Below are 17,122 nucleotides of genomic sequence, written 5' to 3' on the forward strand. Positions count from 1 at the left end.
AAACCCAAAACACTCCTTATGGACTAAATACTCATTTTTTTTCCTGCTCATCATCTATTGGAGATTTCCATGTATTTTCTGTTTAGTGTTTAGAGAGCAGAATGGCAAAAAGGAAAAACAAGTATGCAATTAAGACATAAACTAATACAAATGAACTGGCCATGACAGAAGGCAGACCTTCAGCATACAAAGGGAATCTGCTGCAACACAGACCTGTGCAATAAAGATGTAATTAAGCAAAAGAACACAGACTCCTTTCTGAGGTCTTGGATTTCATCTAGTTGGCACAACTGCTTCCCAGGGACAAGCAGCTGTGACTTATTTTTGGAACTGGACTGCAGTGTGGAACACAGCTGCATTATTTAATCAGATGCATCTATTACTAGGAAATAGCGGCATCAGTCTTTCCCCAATAGTTGTGAATTTAAGTTTTTTTTTTCTGACATTGATTAGTACAGTGATAGAAATTTCTCAGCGATGAGAAAATCAGCACCACTCTTTATATTTGGATAATAAAAATTATGTTAAGATAATTTTGAAATTAAAAAAAAAAACATAAAAAGCTGCTCAATGAGGCCAATAAGCAGACAAATTGCAGTGCATTTCTTTGAAACCTTTGATACTGTTGATCTGCTGCTGCTGCCTCATACACAACACCTACAACAATTACTCATTTGTTTTAAAGTGGATATATTCACTCACTTTATTTAATAATGGATTATTCTTTTCCTTAAAGCACTTTCAAGACTGAGGAGGCCCCTCAGGGATTTAATGCAGTTACCACTTACTGTTTATATTTCAGAGGTAGAAAGATAAACTGCAAAATTGGTATTTTTATGGTATTCAACTTATATTTATAATTCACAGAGGTGCAGGAGATGATAAAAAGTTGTAATCTTCCTTACATATTAATGACAGTTCCAAAAAGTTTTCAGTACAAGTCTCAAAGGCAACAATAATGCCACTCCCATGAGGCATTCAAGACAATAAGGATTGATTTGAAAACTCCAGCAACACCTCCTGAAGCCCTACATTTTCAGAAAGCTTATGTTATGGAACTTTCATTGATTATCAGGCTTAAGTTCCCAATTCATTACCAGCCAGATGCGACAACAAGATGATTTTCCTCAGCAATACCATCGCACGGTCAAGCCAGGTGATTTGAGACAAAACCCACCTGATTTTCAAAGGTTGGCATCATTATGACAACCCTTGAAATAGAATATGAACTGACCAATATGTTCATCAGGATTACAAAGTAACTACACCATCAAGTTGCATGCAAATGATTATCCCTCTTCCTTTCATCTCCATTGTTTCTACAACCCAAACGACTCCATAGCACAGCCAATATGCGGTGCCACATTTATATTAACAGCATTAACGAGAAAGAAAAGAAAAATTCAAAGAGGATAAAATCCTACAAAATATTGCAGAGTTTCTAGGCTCTGAGGACGTATTATTTAACAAGAATGAATAATGCTTAATATTTAGACAAGGCTGCAGAAGGCATTATTAACCAAAAAATATGTATAAATAACAATATATTCTACATATGGTGATATAGTTAAAAACAAAACTCTACAAGCACTGGAAACAGTTTTTAGAAGGCAACAGCAGCTGAAAATCACCAGGAGACATGTTATTTCAACGTAACGATCTAAACTGGCTAAAAAAAGAGTGAAAAACGTTGTTTCTGAAACTTCAGCAATAAATAGTAGGTTTCTTTTATTGAACAGCAAAATTAATGACATAAAAACCAGAAAATATCTAAGAATTCAAGCAGTTGGTAGATACTGAAAACAAGACTTTGCATATTAAAGCTTATAGTTCCTTCTTTTTAAAAAACCTTAATACATTTTTGCCTTATCATAGAAGAGTTAGTGTTATAAAAGTCCATCAATTCAAGGCTATCTCTCAAAGGTCTGGGTGCAGACTGCAACTTAAGTATTGGCAGGAAGGATGAACTGAGAGTAGGCTATGTTGTATTATATACATGAATGTTTCATATGACTTGAGAGGTTAGGAAAGATTATTGGAAGTATGTATACTAAGTAACAGATGCAGATTTTTTATAACAAATACAATAATAAAGAATGGAAAAGTAAGGTGTTACAGAATTAATTTCAAGTCAACTACTCAATCTAGGTGACCTCAGTAAAAGCCAAAATATAGAAAATGCACTGTAAAAATTCAGTGTTATATGGCCAATGAGAGTATTATTCAAAACTAAAATATAATAGGAGCTCTGCAAACAATCAACAATATGACAGCTCTTATTTGTGATGAAATCACCTGCAGTCAATATAAAGATCCCAGAAATGAACACAGAGCACTTTGAGAACAAATACACCCAGAAACGCAATGCTACTATGAATAATTTCAGATATCCTTTTCCCTCTAAAATTATCTAATAAAATCCATTTTATATTACAGAAAAAATTATAGACAACTTACATGAAGTGTGACAAAAAGGCACTTGTGTGCAATGATTTGGGTTCCAAGACATCTTTAGAATGCAATAATATTTATTATTAATGGAGAAACTCATTTATAATCCTAACACATTTGTTGCTTCCTCCATTATGAACAGAGTTAACTGCATTCACATCACATGAGAGTCTAGGTATATATATTTTTTCCCATTGAGTTTTAATATTCTTGCTGCAATATCAAAGCATTTTGATTTTTCACCCAGAGAATTTTTCAGTGAGTTTCTGAAACCTTCAGTATGAAATGCAGCCTCTCATTGTTTACGTTCAGGTAGCATTATTTAAAAGTATACAGCTTTATTTGTTGCAAAATATTTGAAACTATACCTTTCGGACTGAAGCCAATCGGTTCATCATCAAAGACTCCTCCCTGTCATCATCATCATCCAAGTCCAACATGGGCATACTAAAGCTATCGATAATACTGCAACATCTCGAGTTTTCATCTCTTGGATCAAACGGATCCACAATAATTGGTTCCGTTCCTTTGATTTCGCAGCGACAAAAAGGACAGCCTTGGCCATCAGATTCCTACAGTAAAACAAAAAGTACACAAATTATTAAAAGCAAGAAAGAAAAAGCAAATAGGAAAGAGTTTCACAGATACTTCACTAGTTTATAGCAAAATGATTATGCTTTTAAAGCTGTCTTTCAAAGATTAAATTCCGTTTAAAAATAAAGAATCAAAAAGGAACTGTTATCTCTATAAAGCATCAAAAATAACCTTGCCTTTTTGAATTACATTTTTCGTACTTCTTCAGAAGAATAAAGGTAAGGTGTGTAGATGGAGATAGTGCATTTTATTTTATCTATTCTATATTAAATACCAAATATTTGGTTTTATTTTTTATTTAGAAAATACAGATAAGCTTCAGGGTATGCAGCTCTTACTCTGAAGAACCCACATGCAGTACATCACGGCTGCAACATCTCAAACATTCAGCAATATGCATTCAGAATTGCAACGCTAAAAACTTTCTTGACATATTTAAATAGCAAAACAAAACTAAATAGCATTTTCTTCAAATTATATAAAGCAAAAAATAATCTTTGCATGTTTTTTAAGAGAAGTATGGATGTGGCACTATGGGTCATGGTTTAGTGACAGGAACTGGTAGGTCAGGTTGACTGTTATATTTCACAATCCTGGTCTGTTCCAACCCAGTCAATTCAATGATTCTATGCTACCAGGAAAACAAGATGGTAATGGGGATTGGAACAAGATGATCTTCAAGGTCTCGTTTTAAACCAAAGTATTCTATGACTCTGTAATGAAAATAAAAATATAAATTCTAAACAACCTACCAAATGTCTAAAGTAAACTGTCCTGAAATGTCATCAAGCAAGTACAGCTTTTTGATTTCTCAAATTTATGGATGGATTTCTTTCTTTTTTATTTATTTTTTTCCTAGCATTATTTTCTTCTTGGCACTTGACAAGAACACTTGACAATTCTTACTGAACTGATGGGTGTTCTTATAGTCTGTGGAAGAACTGGAGGCATATAACTATGAATGACTATCTCATGGCAACAATCCTGTATATTTACAGGGTTAGTATTGGATTTTCATTTTGTATGCAAAGTTCCCTACTTCTAGCAGTGCTGCGTCCTAATAACAAAGAAGCAGTCAACATCACTTATGATTACCTCAAAAACACATCCAAGTCTTATGGATCTACAGAAGTAATCATTGTCAAGTGAACATAAATTCTCCCTTATTCATAAAACATTTTAATGGCTGATTTTCTTAAAAAACAAACAAACCTCCAACAAAAAAACAAAGCAACCCAATATTGAACAAACAAAATGTCTGTATAGATATGCTACGGAGCTTTCCAACTGCAAGGCTGTTTTATATCTGTGTTGTCAAATAGCTCTGTACTAGCAATTTTGTCTCTTTTCAAAAGTAACACATTCACCAAAACATACTGAGAAACGAGCAACAACAGCAGACTCATATTCAACAGTATGAATAACAGAATTAAAACTGAGAGCTGAACTCTATATGAATACATACTTTAGAACACTGAGAAAGTAGCTACTGCAAATTTTACAATACAATACATATGTCCATATGCTTTTAGAATTAAGTCCAAAGCAGTTTTTAGGGAACAGATTCCTTAAGAACAAATTTTCATCTTGTTACATAATACAAATAAGATTGTTAAACCAAGACTTAATTGAGAAATTGACCTCCCTTAAGGTGAACAACTCTTTATCATCCTTGGTATTCTATGCAGAACTGATATTGCTTCCTCAATTTATTTAATAACACATTTTTTCTGCTTAGTAAAAACATCTGTATTGGACTGCTGAGGCATATCTAATAAGGCATTATGCTGGCAATTAAATAGTATCCCAGAAGCCTGCAACAGCTGGTGCTGCTATAGTGCAATATTTCTTCATTGTCTCACTAATTATACAAAAGTTAAATTTGTAATGAAATTTAAAATGTACCTGGCCAATTCTCACTGACTGAAATATTCTGATGAAGCTTCATGCTTTTGAAAAGGTCAATTCTCTAAGCCTAAAATGTTTTGTTTTGCTCTTCCTGAATTCCTAGCCATTAACCCAAGTACTGAGTACTTTAGCTTCTTGAGTGTCCAGAACTGGAACACATCCCTGGCTCAATGCTGTAAATGAATATTACCATAATGCTACCATAATTACAGAGACCTAGCAATCAAAAGTGCAAGGACTTTCAGTTCTTTTCGAAGGAGTTAAGCCAAAATAAAATAACAGCAACAATAACTATAACCAAATAGCTATAGATGTCACAATTTCAGTATTTTGTAATTCAAAGATTAATATAATCAGATGTCTGTTTATCATTAAAAATGAAACTGGTAAGAGCAGAAAAAAAGGCTCCTGAAATGAGAAATAATTCCATCTCTGCAGCTACTTAGTAATGTACCAAATATTCCTGAGTATTTCTAAAGGAGAATTTTATGAGAATTGCTCATCTTGGGGAACTTGAAAGGCTCGTGTTTGGAGCAAATTCAAATTTCAGTAAGAGAAACAACAGAAAATTGAAAATCGGAATCTTTTTCAGACAGTTAATTATTGCTAATGTAAGAAAAAGTCAAATGACCATTCTGATTCATTGAGTTGGCTTCCCAATGCATGTTTTGTTCATGTACAAGACAGAAAACATCCCAATCCGTGTCACAAGAAAGCCTACATGTTTTCAGAAATATCCTGTTAATGACATTAAGATCACAGTTTTTCTCTCTGTTTAGTTTCTTACCTCAAAAATCAACCAAAATCTAGGTGGGTTTAGTGATTTATTTGTTATCAACACAAAACACAGGAATCCTAAAGCTTATTTTTCATAGGGCATTATGTGACATTTACTACTAATTCATTTTCTGACAGAAGACACCCTGTCTCATTATAAAACCCTGTCTGATCAATTATTCACTCCTGGTTGCTTCCTGTCCTCTTATTCCTCTTGAACACATCATGAAGTGACCTTGGTGGCACAACTGGCACCAGAAGTCCATCTGTCACTGTCTATAGATAGTTAGAAAATTATTTCCACATTAGCAAGTTAGAAAATGGCCTCAGCAAGTCTACAAGTCTAGATTTTCGTGACCCCTAAAACCTTGTTTATAATAGATTTTAGTCCAGTAAATTAAATAAGTATATCATTTTAAATAGGTAAGAAATTGAACCCTCTTGCTGAGTACCTAGAAAAGTAGAAACAGTACCCCCACCATAAACAGAGATGTAACAGAGAAATCAATCTACTTCTAACTGAACTATGACTGTACCTGCCACGCTGTAAGGCAAGAGGTGCACATGAGGTGTCCACAAGGCTCGATCTTTACATCCTTGTCATTCTCTGCACAGATTTTACACAGCTGAAAAGTGGAACCCATTTCACAGTACAATTCATACTGCTCCTGTAAAAAAAAGAAAGTTCTTTCTTTACTGTAATTTGTTTATAAAGAATATACCACAGCACTACTAGTGGCAAACATTTCTCTAAATCCTACTTCCCAACCTACTCTATTAATACTCAGATAGTCTACTGATACTGCTTACTTTATTGCTTCATCAAGTTAAATAGTCTGTGCCTATTTTTATTTATTTATTTTTGTCAAACTTACCACTTTTAAGTACTATACTGATGCAAAGCATACATCCTGCTTTTCCTTGGTTGTAGTTAAACGGAAGACAAGGAATACGTGTCAAGGGAGAAACTACATGTGGAATGGGAGCAAACTGGAGATTTCTTTTTCAAGGTATGAGTTTAGAATTAACAAAAGCTAGTGGTCTAAAAATTGACAAATGAGGCATTTCTACCTACAGTTTAGATGGCAGAAGGTGAAATGGTTAAGAGCATCCCTGGAAGGTGACACAGCAACAGTAATGAACAAATCATTGCGTGTTTTGTATCATTACGAGACTGAAAGTGAGGTACAAGAACACATTTAGGCAAAATAAATAATACATAGAAACTCGAGTCTAGAATATATTTCTAGACTTAGGAAAAGCATTTCTACAGAACTTTCTTGTCTTGAAAAGAAAAAAAAAAGATTTTGAAAGTTAAAAATAAGAATAATCAAGGTATCAAGAAAGCAAGTAGCTACTGCTCAGTAAAGGGAAAAGAGGTCAGGCAAAAGAGAACAGAGGCAGCTTATATCTGTAGCTGCAGTCAGAGTGTACTAAAGATGATTATGGTGGAGCTCTTGCAAAGAATCCATCTACAGCAATCTAGACCTGGAGTCAATTTTATATGATCTTTTAATAGTTTAATCAGCACCTAATGACAGTTTTAAACTACTGCAGCTAGATATTGTTTAAGGCAGCACTCATGTAGTTCAGACTTTTTGAATTACTATGAGCATTAACTAATATATTTCTCATAATTACAAGTTCAGAATCAGCTGGATTCATTCCGCTTACTCAAAATACAGGACGACTAGCTTGCAGAAAACAGGGAATTCAATGCCTAAGATGCCTTTCCTTTCTCTGAGAGAAAGTAAGGATAATATTTTTTAAGGAAAATCTTTTTGTGCAACATATATGATATCTTGATATGTCTTTCATCACTATTCTAAGTTTGGAGGTAATAGAGGGATGGCAGAATGGTGGATGGGCTTAATCTCCTTCAGATAATTTTCTGTAGGAATTCTCACAAAACACGTATTTTGGAAAGGTATTTTTGTAACGGTATTCCTCCTTGTGATACCCAAGTGAAACAAATATTTCTAAAATATTTTCAAAGACACTAAATTACAGGAGATCACTCTTCTGCTCTGATGAAATGGAAGACCATCTAAATCAGTATGGTTTTAAAGAGTTGTATCTAGTCTGATGTCTTTCCTTAAAGAAATCCTCAAGTTTTCTCTTCTTTTCTTTGTAAGGAGAAATACTCTGCACTGCATAACTAAACATTCTAGTATTAATTTCAGCACCGTTTTGAATCAAGCCTTTGCCTTTTGGTGGCTATTTCCTATTCCTTGAACATCAAACATCTGCATAGTATAATATAACAATCACTTAACAAGACTATCTAGTACATCTAGATAGTCTGGTCTCTAGAAAGCAAGTTCCTTTAGGCACTTAATTATTTCTGTTGCTTTTCATGGATCTCTTTTAAGAAAAAAACAAAAACAAATAAACTAAAATTTTCCTCCTGGATCTGTCAACAAGCTGTAGCATTCCTATTCAGACTTAAAAACTATCACCTGATCTTGATTTTTTTCCTTTATACCTACATGCTATTAGCAAGTGAGCTCTCAGCTACATAAACATATGGCACAAATACCAGAAAAATCTTTAACAACTATTAACACATTTCTCACATAGATGAGCCTTAGAATAAACAAATTTTTTCCAAGGCATACTGTCTGCGTCATCAGTGGCTCTAGAGTTTAAATGGTTATTAAGTTCTTCCTCATCTAAGCCCTTCTATCAACAATACATTTTCACTCTCATGAATTCATTTCTCACATTTTAATAAAAGCTTATTATCCCAACCAGATGAGATCCTAAGGGAAGTGAAGATTAAAAAATAACTGATAAACTGTGCAACATACTTGTGTAACCTTTATGTGATCATGTGGTGTAGGTTCACATAATCCTGTCAGGTCAGGATTGTAACTTCGTCCATCTGGGAAGAGATAGCTGCATCACAAAGAAACTGTTATAAATATGCACATTTCTTTATCTTTGTTACATAAATAATGCCTAAGGAATTTCAGCGAGACAGTATAAGTTATAGCAGTCATTAACTAAAATGTGTAATCTTTCTCAAGATTGGTTATCTTGTTCAACTTTTGCTTGACACTAGCTTCTGTAAGTTAATTTCTACACATGCTAAAGTTCACTTACAAAAGCACTGGAAAGATGTTAACATCACAATTATAATCAACAACAGAATGCATCTGAGCTATAGCAGATCATCTTTTTGCAGTATCTAGATGGAATACTCTTTTCAATCTTCATTTTACAGTGCATTTATAGTTGGATATGTTCACTCACAGAACATGAGCATGGCACTCAGTGACCCCGTATACTACTCCAACAAGTGCAGCAGAACAGATAGCAACATACATTTGTAAACATCTATATATTTTGACACTGAGAATCTGGACTTCAGGCAAGAGCAGTTGGGAGCTTTTCAATCTTGCAGGAAACCATTAGGTTAACGATATTATAGAGTTGTTCTACATTGAGATTTATGTTACCTCTAACCTGGAAACAGTTTCCTAAAAGTCAGGTTGTTAAATGCCAACCATAAAAAAGTTATATTTAAATATGGTACAAAAACTTTGTCTACAATTAATATTCTCAGCTTCATTTTTTTTTTGTTTGCCCAGTTTTGGTCATGAAAAACTGTGTAGTAGTAACACTACTGTAGTAAGTATGTTTTATTTTACAAAAGCAATAGCTAATGTACCTTGATGTCTTTCAAAACAGGAAATCATGCCTGAAATAGAATTATTAAAGTCAACTGAGGAAAACTGGAATTTTACAAACAAATCTGTCAATCATTTTTGAGGACTGATCAATGTCTCTGTTTTTTTGTTTTGTTTTGTTTTGATTCATTATGATCATGAGGATATATCGAAATGTGACAAAAAAATAAGGATTTTGACACAAAGTATTTGCCTGTTACAACAACCGATCTAGTAAAAAAGCACTACTTCTCCTCATAAAGTTAGATTCTTTTATAATTAGGAATCTTTTCAGTAAACCTATAATATGTTCTGGCTGCACGATATATAAAAAAGCAATTACATAGCTTTCAGATCATTGTCTGGAGCTAGACACATGAGTAACTGGCAGTAGTAATTGCTCAATAAGCTGAAGTGCATTTGTGACTCTTACTGGGAAACAATCCAAGTGACAGCTGCCCAATTTTATTTTCTCCTGGAATTTATCCACTATGAGATAACTCTTTCGTTAACTTTGGTTAATGGAATTACCTGGAAATAAGAATAAAAAGGACGGGCTTTAATCTCCAAAGGAATGGGAAATGTCAAATCTACATTTCCTGTTTCAAGGATCTTTTATATTTACTCATCTGAAGCAACAGAAGAAGAAAACCAGGGTATGATACCTATGGTAACTACAAGAATTTGTACTTACAATCCTTCCCGACTGCCATCAATCAAAGCTTGAAACAGAGGCTTATTGTGAGGTATGGTCTGCAGTATGTTCCCATCACCAGTCACATACCCAATGGCCCACTGCCCCAGGCGAGTGCAACTCAGCCTGAAAATGTAGCTTGATAAAAACAAGATGAATAGTAAGTCAGCATTAGCTGGACTTGGGCAAACTCAGCATGTAACCTTAAATAAACCAGCATCTTTTATTCCATTAGTTCCCTATAAACAAAAATAGGATAAAAATATCCCCCTCAACCCAAATTTTCATTAGCTCTATTTTTGTGAAAGATGCACATTTACTGTGAGTAGTCCTACACTGCATGCATTTAGAACATAAATCTTTTCTAGGACAGCATACTATTGACTCTCCACACAAGCCATTTGAGCATACACAGGCCATGAATACGAATCAACGGAAAGTTTGTTCAGAAACAGAAAACACCTTTTGATGCAACAGAAATGCAAATAATGAATAATAAAAACTGCTCTACTATCAGCCTTAATTTTGGCTGTACCTGAGTTGGTGAACAGGATGGAAGAGGATCAATTCATGTCAAAAAAAATACAAGACAATATCAACCCAAGTAGACTTAAGTTTAAATACTTCTCTATTGTACAGATGATAGGAGATCTAGGAGTTTTATATAATACAGACAGGGAATACAGCGGGGAAAAAAAGATTACTGGCAAGAGCATAGGGCGTTACTTATTTCTCACTAGGAAGCCTGGCCTCTTCAGTGTCAGACACCTTTGTCATATGCAAAAACTGCTTATAGAAAAGAATCCCATAAAGAAATGCCACAAACTCAATTTTGAATAGGAAAACAGCTTTTCTTAATTATAGCTCAATGTTTTATGTATATTCAAATAATTTTAAATGAGGAATCTTAGCCCCACTGAAGTTAAGCACGGTTCTTAAAAACTTCGACAAAGTCAACTTTACCTAGAAGTAACCAGATTCTACTCATTTGAACAGAACTTGTAATTTCCAAAATGTTTTAAACTGATGATATGTAATTTCACTTTGTATCTCCACTTTATCTCCTGCTCACTTAAAATTCAATATTTAACCTAAACAACTCAGGAAGTCATCTTGCAGTATTCAAACAGAAAGTTATCTTAAAACTAATTCTATACTTACAAGAAACATTACGGCAACTTTGGATAATTTCCCTATTACTTCTCTTTTATAACCAGAGTTAATCAGAGAAAACATATAGCAGTCACTCTAAAAACCAACCTAGTTATCTGAAGCCCATAATATAGCTCACAAGTGTCAAGATAAAATTGTTATCTCACTAGAAACACAAGATTCTTGCACCTGCACTAGATCAGATAGTTAACTTAACATGATAGTCTGTTTGCTAAAAAAAAAAAAAAAAAAAAAAGCAGAAGAAACCAAGTACAGAATGTACATATAACTGTCTCTTTTCTAACAAGTTTCAAAATAATGAGCTTTTAGATATGTATATATCTGAAGCTGCAGCAAATTTAGCAAGCTAGACATTAGGCAGCAAAGCTTGAGAACTTAAAGGTAAAACTAGTCCAAGATGAATTTTACTGTTAATAAAAATCTGACCCATTTTTAAAAGTAGATCATATTTTCAAAAATGCTTTCCAATAATACATTGCTTGTTTCACCTAAGTAAAAAGAAAGGAAAAGTAATGACTTGTACTTGTTTAGACTATCACGGGCCACTAAAATGTTACATGCTTCATAGCAATGGAAGAATTACAGTATAAAAAATAGATTACGGTTACAAAACTCCTAAGTATTAAAATCTAAAAAAAAAAAATCAGCCGTTTTCCAATCTGGAATTCCAGAATTTAGCATTAAATTATTTTGTAAAAATACATTTTGATATAAATAAAATCCCAAGTATGTTAAAAAAAAAGTTAATACTAACCCAATTCACTGTTAATGAGGAAAAAAAAGGTAAAAATTCACTCCTACAACATTGCAATTTAAGTATTACACAGTTTAGAAATACACATTTAGTGCAACTATGTAGCTTCAGAGATAGTATGTTTCTTTGGAAAGCTGCAGTCAAGCAAACTTCTTACCTCCCAGGCTTTGTGCTGTACTTCTGCAATCTCGCTTTCACTTCATCATATGTCAGGAACGCCATATATCCAGGATGCGTCACAGCTAAGAAGTTCCAGTTCCTTAAGATTGAACCCCATGGCTAAACAGAGCAGACAAACAATTCAATATATACCAACCAGGTGGTTACATATTTCTAACTTCAAGTCAATTTTTCAAAAAGACACAAAGTTTTAGCTTCAGCAGAAAAATATACACTTTTTGTTAAGTGAAAGGATTGATTCAAAAAAAGAAACACAAAATAATCTAGTTTGGAAAAGACCTTCAGTCATCAAGTCCAACCATTAACGTGGCCCTAGTGATTCCCATCACTAAAACATGCCCCTCATAGTCACATTCACACATCTCTTTAATACCTCCAGGAACGATGACCCTACTACTTCTGTCAACAATTTGTTCCAATGCATGACACCCTTTTCATAAAGACATTCTTCCAGACATTTAATCTAAACCTCTTCTAGCACATCTTGAGGCCATTTCCTCATGTCTTATCACTTGTCATCTGTGAAGAGACCAACACTTCCCACTGCAGCTTCCTTTCAGGGTAGGTGTAAAGTGAGCCATAAAGTCTCCCTCCCAGCTTCCTCTTGTCTTGACTAAACAACCTAAGCTCTCTCACTGCTCCTCGTGCATTTTATTTTCTAGTCCCTTTACCAGCTTTCTTGCTCTTCCCTGCACACACTCAAGCACCTCACTATTCTTCTTGTACTGAGGGGGTTGAAACTGAACACAATAATCAAGATGCAGACTAGTCTCACTAGAGCTATATAGAATGGGAAGATCATTTCCCTCATCCTGCTGGCTAAATTTTTTATGCAGGCTGGGATGTCTTGGACTTCTTGGTCACCTGGACACACTGCTGTCTCATGTTCAGCTGGCTGCCGACCAGCACCCCTAGGTTATTTTCTGCTGTCAACTTTCCAGCCACAATTCCCCAAGCCTATACCCTATTATACATGGGGATGTTGTGACCTAAGTGTTCATAGCCAGCATCTAGAAAGATAAGTAACTGCCTCTCTGTGGTTTAGAGATGTTTATTTATATATGTGTCAAAAGAGCAGGGTAGGAGAAGACAAGCAACAGACAAGAAGAGACTAGCGTTAATGTGTACCCTGCAAATTCCTTTTAAAAGGAACCTCTAAAGGCTAGTGAGGCAGGGACGAAATGTCTATTGTGTCACACTTGAGCAAAATATTGTAAAAGTTGAACTTGAGATGATGACACATTCCCTAGGCAAACCCTAACTACTGCTTAAGCATGTATGAACACCAGCTTTATTTTAAAATCTTCTGATCAGACATGTGGAACAGAACAATAAGGTTTCAGTACAGAGGTTAAATGCACAAATTTGTACAAAATCTAAAGGAGGAAAATTCACTTCTGTAGATGTGATACCACATCTCATCATCTCCTCTCTACAAGCTCACTGAAGATGGATGCCAGAAGACATAATCACACTGAAAATGTTATTCTAACTAAAGTAAAAAGGGAGTTGACTCTTGCCCCTTCATCCCACCAACACTGACATTTCCATCTCAAAAATGCAACATACCTTCACCTTTTGTATTACTCAAGTGCACATCAGTCAGAAAGTATATCAAACATTCAGTTCTTCAAAGCTTTGTATTACCACAGTAAAACAAACCTTATGTATGAAGTACATGAATGATACTACCCCCTTAATCCCACTAACAAAAAATAAAATAAAAAATAAAAAATAAAAAAAATAATAATAAAAAAAACCCAGCACCTCGGATACCTGTTGGTTAACCACAAGTATCAGACAGCTCAGTAGACGGTACCATCCTCTAATGCTTGGACTCTCTCAGATTATCCCACTACTGCAGTACATGTAAATGATGAGACACTAGGTCTGCAAATGGAAGGGCAGGAACTCTTAAGCCTGTCTTTCAAACACAGATTATTACAGAACTAGGAATTTTAAATGGTAAAAGATTTGTACACTTCTACAGAAATATTTTTGCTTATAAAGAACAATTCCATTGAACATGCCAACAGTAATGGAATTAGTTCCCTTTCTTCCAAGCACCCACACATACTTCCATGTGAACTTTATCTTTGGTCAGTGATAACAGTAGAGCTGTATACAGTGGTGAGACAGGGGGCGCAACTTCACTTTTACAGGATCTTCACAGAAAGTAGCCTTGCTTTCTTCAGTGAATAAGTATCATTATAAATACAGCTTTTCTGTAACAAGCCACAGTTGGCAAAACAGTGTTTTGGTTACTTCAACAATTGGGATTTTCTCTCCATGGGTGTAGGCACATGTAATTAAGGAAGCAGTTTAAAAACTTGAGAAGTAAAATGTAACCTCTGGGAGAGATTCTCAGACCAAGTTCAGTATGAGTTCACCTCAATAGTTATGCAGCTATTGCACAAGTTAGTAAATTAGTTTGGATAAAGTCTTCCCTGCTTCTTTATTACATTAAAATTTAATCCTAACCAGTCCTCTCTTCTTACGTATGTCAGTACTGCTGATTCCTTTTTCCTAGAATCAGGGATAGTAATGAATCAACACAACCACAGCCTAATAACAAAGGTAAGCAATGCAAATTCACTGGTTAAAAATAAAGGTAAATAAATCTTGAGACTGTTCTGCAGTTGAAACTTCTTATCTATGAGCTCAGTGAAAAAGGTGACCAAGTCCTGTAGAAAGGAACTTAAATGTATTTCACAGCGATGCATATTGCAGCCAATAGGCCTCAATTTGCAGTGAAGTCTGACAGTAAGATCTGGACTTGATTGACCTGAAAATAAGTTCAGTTTGCCAAACAATGAATAGAAGCAAGAAAATTTGACAGAACAGAAGTGGCTCCCAAGGCATCAAAAGTTCAGACTGGAATGTTTGATCATATCAAGCTGCACATAAAGAGCAAAGCTTAGAGGGATTTTGTTAGCACAGCAACAGTTTATTATTTCAAAGAGAGACTCCAAAATTTTATTCAAAGATCTATAACCCACGTGACTGTTTTGAAAAGCAAACAATATTTGTGGTTAAATAAAACATATTTTATTTACACCTTAAAATTTTCAACTTTGATACAGGTCTGATTCAGACCAGAGATTATCAAAATCAAAACTCTCAACAAAAACTGTTAAGCATCTGCTGCCAGATCTTAATTTCAACTTAGTAATGGTCACCTTTCCCCGAAGAGCAAACCCAATAAAGCTAAAAAGAGATTAACACATAACACCATGGAAGAGGGAACAAGCATATGGCACAGCTTCAGTGAAAAAATGTTACTTGAATATATCTGCAAGAGGCAAAAGAATAATGCAATAGTTTATCTGTGCATGTTGTTTAAAAAACTAAGTGACCAAAAGAGTCACTGGATAAGTCAAAGATTACTACATACAAAGGAAAAATCCAAACTGACAAATTAAGAATCAGTTCACCTAGTATGAATGCAAACCTGCAGACTTCTATATCAACGAAAATACTCAAAGAATACCTTAGATTATATTCTGTAGGAGCACAAAGTTTGCAGTGGCTTGTAGCATACACACTTATCTAAAATAAGCTTTGTATTATCTACTGACAATAATACTATTTCCTAATATTAGGGCCATTCCCAGAGATACTAGATACTCTTCTATTTTAAATAGAATGCAGAGCATTAATAGGAAGAATCTGTGTATTAAATTATATATATATATATATATATATATATATATATATATATATATATATATATATATAAAATAATCAGGCCTATTCATTAAAAATAATAGTTATAGGAAACTTTATGTTTTTTGTAGAAATATTTCATCTAAACAGATATGGATACAAAAATATAACTAAAACACAAAATTTAGCTGATTATCTGAAAGTCAATATTTCTAGAAACTTATGTCATATTAGTGAAATGTGCAAACAGCAGACAAAGATACTGCATTCATAGTGTGTATGTGCAGAAATAAAGCAGATGCTTCTGGATGTATCTTCCAGATATCAGTTTTTTCAGCTGTGTGTGCTGATGGCCTGAAATATCCAACTTCCCTGACCCATAGGTAATTGCCTCAAGTCACTAAAGTTTTAAAAGTCATGCAAATATCTGAAAGTTTTAATTCTTACCTGAAATAATCTAGTGAAGATATCAAACTCAAAAATTGAAATGTAGTCATTGCAGGTCAAGTCAATAGTAGATTTAAGAGCCATTGCTTCCAAACCAGAGCTTATCTGATGAACTTCATGAAGGCACTGCCTGAACACTTTCCATGGTACTATAGTTCTGTGAGGGGGGGAAGTAACACATTTAATGAAAACCCATATTAAAAATTAGATTATGTATTTAGACAGCAGTGGCTGACCTTTGAAGTAGATGAGCATTAATTAGGTTTTCAACAGACAAGAAGAATCAAGTTATCTGAAAGGAGACTTCAAAACATGGGGGAACAAAATGACACCTTATATTGCAATGATAAATATTCAGGTTTCAATAGCACAATGACAGAAAACACTCTGGAAACTGAAATATTCTACCATGCAAGTAGAGCAACCATCCAAGCAGTTTCTCAAAGTTAATGTGAAAGACCACCTCTGTTCTTGGCAAAAACCTCTCTTTTTTTATGGTCTCCCTTCTCAGAATGATAAACATCAATTTAGCATCTACTGCAGTAACCCTTTTGCATAACTTAGTTAAACACTGGCCAAGAACCTCCTGATAACATTTACCCAGATATCAGCACTGGGCCAATATCTGCCATAGCCCATGACAGTTACACAGACATTAGAAGACATTTTCTAAAATTTTCACCTTCATACATCCTGGCACAATGAGGATTATTTTTAGACAGTAGTGAACATGGCAGAACGTGGGAAATAAGTGTAGACTGCGATTAAAGTTATCTTGCTTAATGCAAACCCACAATCTGTCAAACT

The 17,122-nt window shown here is 34.4% G+C and overlaps 1 protein-coding gene across 6 annotated transcripts in view; it reads right to left on the bottom strand.

Moving 5' to 3' along the window:
- CBLB (Cbl proto-oncogene B) overlaps positions 1-17,122 on the bottom strand; it is a 116,691-nt gene that overhangs the window by 30,607 nt on the left and 68,962 nt on the right. For 5 of the 6 annotated variants that reach the window (XM_085546118.1, XM_015877632.3, XM_085546131.1 and 2 more), the window contains exons 5-10: positions 16,316-16,472; positions 12,180-12,301; positions 10,096-10,233; positions 8,541-8,628; positions 6,267-6,398; positions 2,820-3,023 (exon numbers count right to left, since the gene is read on the bottom strand). In XM_085546118.1, coding sequence (XP_085402244.1) covers positions 2,820-3,023; positions 6,267-6,398; positions 8,541-8,628; positions 10,096-10,233; positions 12,180-12,301; positions 16,316-16,472 — 841 coding nt within the window. Of the gene's footprint in view, positions 1-2,819; positions 3,024-6,266; positions 6,399-8,540; positions 8,629-10,095; positions 10,234-12,179; positions 12,302-16,315; positions 16,473-17,122 lie in introns of those variants that run through there. The other variant, XM_085546140.1, reaches the window with a different exon arrangement.

Source organism: Coturnix japonica, chromosome 1, assembly GCF_054131305.1.
Source record: "Coturnix japonica strain WE chromosome 1, WE-NBRP24, whole genome shotgun sequence".
Lineage (NCBI taxonomy): Eukaryota > Metazoa > Chordata > Aves > Galliformes > Phasianidae > Coturnix > Coturnix japonica.